Source organism: Synchiropus splendidus, chromosome 17 (genome assembly GCF_027744825.2).
Source record: "Synchiropus splendidus isolate RoL2022-P1 chromosome 17, RoL_Sspl_1.0, whole genome shotgun sequence".
NCBI classification, from domain to species: Eukaryota; Metazoa; Chordata; class Actinopteri; order Syngnathiformes; family Callionymidae; genus Synchiropus; species Synchiropus splendidus.
This window is the reverse complement of record NC_071350.1, coordinates 19,716,235-19,727,599: the sequence shown is the minus strand read 5'-3', so window position 1 is coordinate 19,727,599 and position 11,365 is coordinate 19,716,235. Positions and strand designations below refer to the sequence as shown.

The 11,365-nt window shown below is 52.8% G+C and overlaps 1 protein-coding gene across 3 annotated transcripts; it reads left to right on the top strand.

Annotated features, from left to right (window-relative positions):
* The first annotated feature begins 6,017 nt into the window (after positions 1 to 6,017).
* Positions 6,018 to 11,105, top strand: ovca2 (OVCA2 serine hydrolase domain containing). Of its 3 annotated transcripts, none has more exons than XM_053847375.1 (3): positions 6,018 to 7,058; positions 7,127 to 7,354; positions 8,270 to 11,105. In XM_053847375.1, exons 2-3 carry the CDS (start codon positions 7,201 to 7,203, stop codon positions 8,803 to 8,805), a joined length of 690 nt encoding a protein of 229 aa, XP_053703350.1. In that variant the 5' UTR covers positions 6,018 to 7,058; positions 7,127 to 7,200; the 3' UTR covers positions 8,806 to 11,105. The 3 variants fall into 3 exon arrangements, with proteins under 3 accessions (XP_053703350.1, XP_053703351.1, XP_053703349.1); XM_053847376.1 differs by having other exon boundaries at positions 6,018 to 7,071; XM_053847374.1 differs by having other exon boundaries at positions 6,019 to 7,354.
* The last annotated feature ends 260 nt before the right edge of the window (positions 11,106 to 11,365 follow it).

The window sequence follows — 11,365 nt, the reverse complement described above, 5'->3', positions numbered from 1 at the left end:
CCCGCGATCATGAGCACGTGCGCGCCACCTGATCCTCCCACACGTCTGCCTCCCTTCGCTCACCTCTGAGCTTGTTTGCATGGTTTGAGGTTCTACACATGGAAGGGGAGACAGCAAGGGCTCCTGTGGAGACGTCTGGTGATGACACCTTAACTTGACTCAGCATCAACACGTGGAGCTGCTGAACTGAGAGACACCATGTGGGCTAAAAACTGAGGACAAGAGCTTCTTTCAAATCTTCAAACAGGTCCACGATGGCCGGATAGAGCTGCTCAATAGGTGGAGGCCTGTGAGGTCCATTTGTACTGCAGAAGTCAGTGTTGGCTCTCCAGAGTTCTCCACCCGTCTGAGGCCACAGTGGTCTTCACTGCCTTCAGAGAAGGTCAGATGAGCTGAGATCTGAGGCCAAGTGTCTCCGTGACACCGTCCACTCATGGACCTGACTCACCTGGACTCCAGCTCCAATGAGCCCAGAGATGAAGGCCCCACACCGGCCTCACGGAAGACGAGGGTCTGGACTCCGGAGCATGACCTGACTCTCTTTACTGACTGTTTCCTGGCCCAGATCTGGAGTCATTTCTTCCCATGACTGACTTCACCCTCTAGTGGAGATTCAGCCTGCTGCAGCAACTGTTTACTCCACTTCTCCATATTGTCATGCGCTTCCGTCGATTCTCCAGAGTTTTCATCAATTCTCAAATCTCGTTAAGCTCCCGGCCCCGTTTATCTTCCGCCGCTATTTGTGTTTTCCTCTGACACTCGAGTCCTAATCTGCTGTAACGGGCGAGTCCATAGAATTGAGCTGCCAAACCAGGAACAGGTGCGGCTCAAATCTTAAGAAGCGCTTGACATGTGCCAGGGAGTCGGTCCTCTGAAGGGTCGGGGCAGGAGCGGCGCACGTGTGCGTGACCTTCACACACGCAGCTGGACGCTCGACGTCATAGATGGATTTTGCTCTGAAGTGGGGGCTCGTTCTCATGTTAAACCGTGACTTTCCCATCACGCCACATTCACCCGTGCGTTCATGTGCGTCACGTGACGGACGGCAGCGAATGACTTCAGAATTGTAAGGCACTGTCTGTGTAAGTCATAATTGACTTTATTCAGTTTTGTTTAAAAAGCCTAGTAAAGTCGTTTCATTGCGTATAATCAGGATCGAAAAACGTTAAATTATAAAAAAAATAAATGTGAAAAAAAGGAACCAACAGCGAGGTAAAGATGTGAATTGCAGCGTGAAGAATGAAGCTGCAAGCGACTGAGGGCAGCGAATCCATGCAGGCAGTTTGAAGGTCTGACCTGCAGGGGGCGGAGCCAGTGGCCCCCAGGCTTGGCTTTGCCTTGAACAAAATGACATCATGTTAATTCATGCTTATATAATCCCCTCCTTACATAAGGAGCAGATTGTCTCTATGGCCGCGTCCACCTGTCCACCATGGTCCCCATCAGGTCTGCTCTTATCTGGGCCGCCGTCTCCGCGCCAGGTTCAGCGCCAGTCCAGTGAAATTTTCAGCGGAAATGTGTTCCACGTCCAGCGTTTTGAAATCTGAAGCGGTCGTCCGCCATCTGTCGCCGCGGCCGCTGCCAACCCTGGTTTATTCTTATCTTCTTACTGGTCACTGGCAGGACACCAGCCTTTGTTTGTGGAAGCTGCTTCAGGACAAAGCGATGGCGGCGCTTGGACCGCCGCCAGATGAAGCCGAGCAGCCCAGGTTACCTAATGGTTTGACAGATATTCCCTCCATGTTCCGGCCTCACGCCGTGTCCGGCAGCACCTCCTGCCAAAGCCTCAGTAAAGTTTTCAAGTGAGTCATGGTGAGAGCGACTCGAGTCAGCGCCGCTCTGGACACGACTCCATTTCAGATGGAGGAGAGCCAATCAGGCTGGGGGACGAGCTGATGACTCAGCAGGGGAGAGGTTAAACAGGCGGAGCCAAAAACAGCCTGTCCTCGCCGCTGCTCCGAGCCTCCCTTCCATACAGACAAGGCCCCAGTGAAACGACCGGCCGATCCCGCGTGTCCTCGGAGCACGGCCGACTTCCTGAAACTGCTCGGACCAAGGCGGCTCAGAGAGTGCGTGAGATGAGGAGGCTCCCCATGGCGTCGCCTCCACCTCCACACGGAGGAACGCAGCCCAGAACGCGTCTGGTGTTTTCAAGCAATTCTCAATGATGAAATGCTTCAGTAAATTCCCCAACACAAGGAATCGCAGCTTCAAACCACATCTGTGCAGGATTTTTCTCAACTTAAAGTTGTAAAAGTAGCTGGACTGTAGTTGTCAACGTTAGCTGATGGCAGCTAATGTGGCGCCCCGGACCTTAGATGGAGGGCCACGGCTGGCCCCCGGACCAGGCCTTCACCAGCCCAGCCTTCAGCACCTTGTGAGAGATAAAGATTGCTGTCTGTGCCTGTGACGTGCTGCTGGGGGTCAAGTGAAGGTCAGGACCTGAGAGACTGGACGTTGGAGCTTCACCCTGATGATGCTGAGAGCCACGGTTCCTAACTGCTGAAGAGTCTCACAGCCACGTTCTTCTGAGGCCTTCACATGTCCTGCTCCCTGCGTCTCGCCCTGAGCGCAGACTCCATGAATCCTCCACCGACGTGAACGAGTCTCGGCATAGGTCATCACCGGGGTGATGGACAGGTGATCTCCGTGACCCCTGTAACCTTTCTGTGACCTTTCAAGGCATTCAGACGCAGGAATTAGTGCGGAGTGCGTCCGGCTGTGATGAGCCTGGAGACGGAGGCGGTTTGCACGACCTTTTCAGCCGAAAGGTCCGCTGCCTGCTCCGCTCCTGCTGCGCTGGTCGTCTCCCGGCTCTGAAGGGTGACCTGGAGAGACTTATCGATGTCGTGCGCCGCAGACGTGAGCGTGGCTCCGCAGCACCTGTTCTTCTCTGTGACACGTGAACAAAGCAAAACCTTGAGAAATGACATGAAACCATGTGATCACCCACCAATATATTTATTTGTCTTGAAGAAGTCCAACCAGCAGCAGAAGCAGGTTCATCAAATTGAAGAAAAATGACTGAAGAAAAGAAAAGTTGAGAAAATCGGTGCACTGGAAAAATTGGAAAAACTGTCCGAGAGGTTCTTGCACTATTTTGTCTTTTTCTTGTATTGTTTTTAACCACTTTATTCTGTCGATCAGCAGCTCATGCGTCTCCCTGCTGCTGGGTCCCTCGGACCACAGGAGCCTGGTCCCTGTGTGAAGCCGCCTCTGCAGACCGAAGGTTGGCTGCTTCACTTCAGTGCCATCCAACTGGATCTGATAGCAGCTAATGACTCCAGAAGCTAATCCCTCTTTCATTTCTGCTCCGCCTCCATCACTAGGCTTTTGGATTTGCGTGATGATATTAACGGTTCCCCCCTCAAACGGCCCCCTTTCATCCGCATCAACAATCGCGGCGCCGTGTTGAACATCCGATGTAATGAGATGCTTTAATCTGCTCCGACAAGTCAGAGCCGCACTTTCTTTGAACATGTCGGGAGATACTGACCACTGCGGCCCAGCATCAGGTGAGCGTGTGTGTGTGTGTGTTACACTCTGGAGTTTCTTCGTACAGAATTGAAGCTATAGAACTGACTCATGACTCTTGACTTCATTTGTGATCAACAACCATATTGAATCTACTGACACATAAACAAAGCAAAACCTTGTGAAGTGACATGAAACCATGTGATCATCGACAAAGATATTTATATGTCATGGAAAAGTCCAACCAGCAGCAGAAGCAGGTGCAGGTCATGGTCATCACATTCACTAAAGAAGAAAAGAAGAAAAAAATGCACTTGATGCAAACTGTTGAGAAAATTGGAAAAACTGAATAAAATTCTAAATAAAATAAATATTACATTATTTAAATGCCAAAGATATAAGTAAAGTGTAAATGAAATTATCTCCATAAAATGTTCTAATCCATTTTCAAACCTGCTCCAACAGGTGAACAGTGTGTACTGTAGGGGGCGCCACCACTGTCTTCATCGTTGTTTCTTTCCAAGAACTTCTCCATAGTTGGTGACTATCACAGATGTGCAGCTGTCAAGTCACTTCACTGACTCACTGCTGCCACCATACGTGGCTCATGGGTTCAGACTCAGCCTCTCACGGCCCACAGGGCTGGAACAGGACACTTCTCGCGGCCCTCTTGGGGGCGCTGGCGGCCCTGAGGTTCAGAGTCACTGGCTCAACACAGGCAGCTGTTCAAATGTGAGCCATGGCCTCTGTGATGACAGTTAGGACTCATGATGAAGACCAGAGGATGTAAATAAGGAACGAAAAGGAGGTGAAACCAATGAACGGCCTCCACCTTCACTCAAGGTCGTCTCTCCCGCTCTCTCCCTTCTTCTCTCTCTCGCTCTCTGATAAGCTTAATTGAAGCGTGTAACGAGCAGCAGGGACGTGTGAGTGCAGCGAGGCACGAACACCGCAGCACCTGAGTGGAGCTGCTCACCAGCATGTCTCACGCTGAGCCAGCTGCTTAGCATGGGGCCCATTCAACGGTGACGTGTGAGTGGTGCTGCTCAGACTTGGAGCCTCATCAGATCCACCACCAACACCACTGACAGGACTCAGTTCCACGTCTGACTCTGTCCTTCCCTCAACTAAAGCTGTGGCATGTGTTTCCCCTGTGACTCATTCACGTTATCAGTTCATGTGGAAGCGCGTCGCTTTTCTCTCCACAGTCCGGAGTTGATATGGACCTCTTCTCTTCAAGGCCATCGCTGGTCTTCGCCCTCGCAGGTTGAGCCTCTGCTTTTGGGCATCATTTTTCCCAGTGCAGAGCTGAAAGTGTGACCCCACTGCTCGCCGCACTCTCACAGGTGTGGTCGACTCTCGTGGCTAACTCGGATAGCACCAGCAGGTCGCTGCCTTCTTCACTTTTCTGCCTCCTGTGTCTCCTCTTGGTCTTGAATATCAGTGTTGTATTCCCTCATAAAGAGCGCGCAGCATCACAGGACTGGAGGTCAGCGCTGGAGAGCCTCAGCAGCAGCAGCTGTGTTTTTAGCTCTCCCTACTTGTCATGTGCATCGTGACACAGCAGCCAGGCTGCCAGCAACAGAGGAGCTTTTGTGCGGCGCTGCCAGGAAGCGCCGGCCGTCTCTCTCCCTGCCTCCCCACAGATGAGAGTGCAGGAGCAGGTCGGCGCTACCTGAGCTGCGACTGCACCTGCTCAGCAGCAGCAGCAGCAGCAGCAGCAGCAGCAGCTCTGAGGCCGGCTGGTTAGACCTGCTTCTCTCTCCTTTCCACCATCAGCTTCAAGTGATATCCACCAGTTAAGGCTGCCTGTTCGCATCCATGAAGCAGCTCATCCCTACAGAATACAAGGGAGAGAGCTTCTCCAGAGGACCAGCGTCTCCAGCTGCTGACAGCAAAACGAGCTGTTGAAGCACATGTGCAAGACTTTGTTTCCTTGTCATCGGTGCGATATGAGACGAGGCGACTGAAGTGAAGTCGACGACGGCGCGAGGGCAGGGGGGGATTTCCTTCACTCAGCGTTTGATTCCCCCCTGCTGAACCTACATTTTCATTTCCACGAGTGACATGGTGGTTTATCCGCCGCCGACGTTTATCAGTTTGATCTCTTTGATCACATTTGTAAAGGACGGTGATCGCCTCAAGCCAGCCATCGCTCTCCAGCCATGGAGGCCGCGCTGCAGGTGCCACTGGCGCCTGGTCTGAAGACAGGCTCAGCTTGGAGGGGTCTGCGTCCACATCAGTGGGTTCGGAAGTCTGTTCGAAAACGCAGAATTGTGCTTTGTTTTTTTTTTCCCGCTTCACACAAACTGGCCTCACGAGAGTCCACTGTATCCAGATGCAGATGATGGGACCATCAGCTCGGAGTCGGTGGAGGACAGTGAAGCAGGAGGCAGGTGACCAACAGCAGCCTCAGCAGGGTGTCCAGGTGAGGTCCTAACCGCCCTGAATCCGTGTGACCGTCCTCCTGAGTGAGGCCTACATGGGCAGCTCCGGCGAGGATCCTGAGGCCACACACGCACATGTCACGGTGGGAACAGCGCAGACTGTTTAACGGTGTGTTTAACCCAGGCCTCTGTGACCTCTGACCCTTCTGGTCCTGATCTCCTCAGACTCTGTGAGCCTCTGCTGCAGGTTTACTCCTCCTCAGTGAGTTCACGACTCGTGTCCCCCCCATCGAGCGTCAAGTCTTACACCATTGTTACCGTGCAATGCATAATTCCCTCTTAATGATCACTGCGAGGCCATACATTAGCACATGCCATGGATCACTTTGTTCTTGAGTCATTCAAGCCAAATGTTATTGACTTCAGTGCACTACCGCCGCCTTGCGCCCGACCTCTTCAATGGCATGTTCAGCACAGACCATTCTGTTTCTGTATTTCAAGAAGATGTTTATATATTTGAAGCGTTCGCAAAGTAGCTGCACAAAAACACAGCATGGTGGTCCGCCTCGTCCTGCTGAGGTCGCAGGGGGCAGAAGCTGGTCCCAGCTACCTGGGGCAAGAGGCAGGGTCCCAGAAAACCTACACACTGGAAAGAGAAAAAAAGACCCGTACGACTTGGACTTTTGTCTCCTGGGTTTTTCAAGGAAAACGTGCAGCAGACTCACAAGTTAAATGCGCAATTTCCTCTCAAGGCAGTGAAGTGACAGATTGTTAGCTCAACACTGCCACCATGCGACGGAACCGTGACACAGCACCACAAATCTGTCATCGACACATCACGTTACCTGGCGGTTCTGACGCGTTAGTTGATGAAGTCAGGCGCGTATCTTTGTGTAAACATAACGCATAGGGGGAAATAGCGATAATACAGTGTCATGTATCGATGTATTTATTTGTTTCATTGCCGTTACAGTCCTGAAAATCACTGGCGAATCACCACCAAACTACACCCACCACACCCTGTCGTTCTCTTCTAATCGCACGAGAAGGAGAAATAAAAGGGCGCTGAGCTGGTGGTGACTTATTTGGGGGGTCACGGTTCACGTTACTACTACGGACTTCCTGTTTTACTTTGAAGCTTGCAAGCGGAAGTGGCTTGAGAAGTTGTGCCACAAACTTGAGGAAGTCCTTGAGGAGGTCCGTGAGTGAAGTGAGTTCAAACTTGTCATGAGCGGCTCCTAACACTGAAGTGAGTCCGTTTACAGCGCCGTGTTGTTGTGCGTGACGTCAGCCTCCCCGAGCCAGCTAGCTAGCTAGCCCGGCTAGCTAACGGGCTGTCATGGCGCCGCTGCGGGTCTTGTGTGTTCACGGCTACCGTCAGAACAGCGCCTCGTTCCGGGAGAAGACCGGCGCGCTGAGGAAACTTCTGAAGAAGCAGGTGGAGCTGGTGTTCGTCACGGCTCCACACCGCGTGCACGGTGCCCGGGCAGGAGGTGAGTCCCCCGCGCGTCCTGCTGTGACGTCTGCGGATCAGACGCGTGCACTTCTGTCTTCTCCATGTTGCATGGCGTTTAACGAGTGCCCAATATTTCATACTGCCTTTGTCGAGGAAAATACAAAGCTATTTAATTCAAGATTCAATGTTTCCCGAGCACAGCTATGAGCGATTTCACTTTTTTTACGGCTTGAAAATGAAGAAAAGCTCCGTCTTTCCAGCCAGAATTAAGATTTGAAGATTTTTTGAACCTTGATAGTGTGTGTATCCTTTTTCATATTCATGTGTTAGTTTGTAGTATTTAGTTATTTGCTTTGTTACGTAAGTCTATCGCTATCTAAGGCGATACATGTTCCTTCTGTCATCAAATTTCAATGTTTTATTCATGACATATTTGATACATTCATATTTTAATATCTAGTGGAATTAGGTTTTTTTTTTTTTTTTTTTGCACAGTTTGATTGAATTTGAAATTGCAACGAAATTTCGGTCTGGGGCTTCTATATGTCCAAAATAAATAAAATAAAAAAATAATAATAATAATAATGATAAAACAATAATAATAAAATAAGTTATATATATATATATATATATATATATATATACTAAATATAATAAACAGTGCTGCAGCTATAGTCCAACGTTCAGCAACCTGACAGCACCAGGAACCAAACTGTTCCTGAATCTGGTGGTTCTGCATCGGATGCTACGGAACCGTCTGTCGGATGGCAGGAGGGAGAACAGTGCATACTGCGGATGGCTCATTTTATGTTTCCTTTAACAGTTATTCTATATCACCATATCTATTCTCTGCCTCACAAGTGTCTGTGTTGCCTCTAATTTTGGACTCAAGCGCACCCGGTAGACTTCCCCGTGTCCTGTAACGGCTGTTCCGACTGTGCGTCCTCATCAGATCCGCTGAGAGAGAGCGTTCCCAGCAGCAGCTGTGAGACAGAGGAGGAGGAGGACGACGTCCGGGGTTGGTGGTTCTCCGACACCCAAGCTCGGAGCTTCAGCGCCCAGCAGGCGTGCGAGGAGAGTTCGGGGCTGGACGAGAGCGTGGCGGCTGTCCGAGAAGCCGTGGAAAGCCAGGGTCCCTTCGACGGCGTCCTGGGCTTCAGCCAGGGGGCGGCCCTGGTGGCCATGCTGTGCTCTCTGCAGGAGCAAAAGCTGGAGCCGCTCTTCCACTTTCGCTTTGCCGTTCTGGTGGCTGGCTTCCGCAGCGCCTGCGCGGCGCACCAGCGGTTCTACAGCGCCACCATCCGAATGCCCTCGCTGCACGTGTTCGGGCAGGAGGATCGGGTCATCCCTGAGGCCATGAGTCGCGACCTCCTCCCGACTTTCCTGGACCCACAGGTCCTCACTCACGCGGGCGGCCATTTTGTGCCTGCGGCTTCAGCGCACAGACAAACCTACCAAGACTTCCTCAGGCGCTGCGCTGCAAGCTGACGTGAGCGCCATGAAGACGTGCTAATAAACGGAGCCTGCACTTGAGCACCACCTTGTGAGAGTTCCTTCTTGCTTCATAGTTCGATTGATCGAAGCTCTGGCCCGGAACCGCCCGCTTGTGCTCGTCCAACCTGCGGCTCTCTTGCTGCCAGAAGACCGAATGGGACGATGTGGAGTCTTTTGAAGAGTGAAACAAGCGGGTTTGTTATGAAAGATGTTGTTCTGGAGCAGCTGAAGAGCGCCGCTCCATGCTCGACGGAACACACCAGAGTGGAGGGACATGTTGTTCTTTTAAAGCTGAAGCATGTGCGTGTTGGCCTGCGATTGTTTCCAGATGCTGCTGCTCTCCTCTCGCTCCTTCTCTGCTGCTTTCATCTGCTCTCCACCTCCCGTCCAGCGCCTCAACATCTCCTGCCCGTCCACATCCCGTGTGCTTCCTGTTTCACCCACCTGCTGCCTGGTGTTTCACCAAGGTCAAAAGACGGGGCGGAGGCGTCCCAGGTGGTGGTGTGTTCAGAGACTCAAGAGTCAGAGAGGATGGACCTGATCAGAAATGAGTCTGTCAGAGAGATGTGAGGAGAAGTTTGGAGGCAAAGTCAGGGAGGTCAGCCAAGGAGGTCAGAGATGGAGGAGACACTGATGGGGAGGATATAGCGCCTCCTGATGGCAGGTAGAAGAAGCTGGCTGTCGTCTTGCGCCCGTGATCTGTTTATCTGAACATGGGTGATACACTGTTGACCCTGTGACCCTCCTGCTGGGGCTAATCTGATCTGATGTCTCCTGTCAGTGCTGTGTTTGTATGATCAAGATCTTCGTGTTTCCTTCAGCACTCAGGTTTCCTCCCATCCGTCTACCTCAGTTCTCACAGCTGACTGGCTCAGACCTCCGGAGCCCAGCGGCGGCTCCGGGACGGCAGTGTGTGACTGTCGTGGTTCCCACTTGAGAGTCAGAAAACAAGCTGATCAACGGGAGGATTCTGTTGTGGGAAGCCCTCTGCAGAGCAGGAGACGGAGCTGAGGCCCCCCCCTCCCCGCTGGCCGAGCCTGGCCGTGCCGCTCCTGACTCCCCTGTGGCCCTTGTGTCCCTCCAAGACCCCACTCCACACAACACACATGGTTTCGATAACAAGCGCCGAGCGAAGGAAGCAGTCAAAGAAAAACAGAGGGTCATTCTTGCCAGTAAGTTTTACAACAGAGCTGTGACTCTCTTCTCAGGAATCCGTTCCCCCTTGTTGCACAACAGCCGGGAAGTACAAGAATGAGACGTGGAGTCCAAGAAGGGTGGAGTTGCTCGCTCCCCTCTTCAGGCGCTCGCTCTTGTGGTGAGCAACACTGGAGCTGCCGCCGCTGCGATGGACGGATCACTTTTTCCTGGGGATGAGGAGAGGAGCGCGCAGGGGTGTGTCGCCTCACCCACCCGCTCTATTTTGACTCCAAACTTGTGTTGTCCTGGGAGACGGGGGCGGGGCTTCTGCTGGAACTATAAAAGATGAGCAGCAAAACTCTGAGGAGCCTGGTCTTCCCACCGACCGGACCCCGTCGCCAGGAGAGGAGTCTGGGCGCGGAGCCCCGCCGCCGAGCGAGTGGCCCCTGAAGTGCGTGTGTGTTGGGCATGTGTGGGGATGATGCAACCGTGTGTTGGCCGGCCGCCAAACTTGGATTCCTCTTTTCTCTGCCTCCAAACAGCTGATCTGAGTTGGGCTGAGTCACTTGATCTTGCCGTCAGCCTGCACGCTGTGATCCGAGCTGCTGCCAGGACGGGGAGCGGCGGCAGGGTCGGCGTGTGACCGCGTCCTGCAGCAACAGGGTAAATCTTAGTCGCGATGGCAGGAGTGAGACGCTGCTGAGGCAGGCAAGCACGTCACGGACCCAGAGATGAAGCCGTTTCCAGGCCATGGCTGCTCCGTGTTCCGCTTTCCAAGCTTGGTTTGCTCTGCACTCTGATGTTGACAAATCAGGCCCCATGTTTGTTAAGTTGCTGGAGCTGCTGCGTCTGTTCTGTGGCTCTCACTGTGCTCTCTCCTGACCCCTGCTGGGGCTTCATACAACTAACCCTGTACCAAGTGACTGCTGCTGCCGTGTGGGATGGTGGGATGAAGATGTTGTGGACTTCACAAGTGACGACCTGCACGCTGGGAGCTCGAGCGCTCAGTCGCTCAAGACGCAGCTCTTGGGTCACAGGAAGTCATGGACCATATTCGGCCCCGGGGCCTTGGATTTGACACACGCGCGGCTCCAATCCTGGCTGTGTTCAGTCACGCGGAAAGGAAGTGTTCGAGCTGTTGCTGCGCGATGTGTTGAAGCGCGAGGAGCGTCTGTGGAACCACCACTAGGTGTCACTGTCCTCCGTAACGAGAGGTTCGGTGCATCCCGTCCCGGAACTTTCCTTCTGCGCTCCGAACAGTAAGAGTTTATGTGCTGTTGTCCTCTGCCAGCACATGAGCTTTTACTGTGCAGAGCGGAGCGAGACGCGCAGCCCCGGCCGCTCAGACGTGGATTCTTCATGATGATGATGGTGAGTGCGGAGAAGTTCAATGCACCTCTGGGGGGTTCGGCAGCAG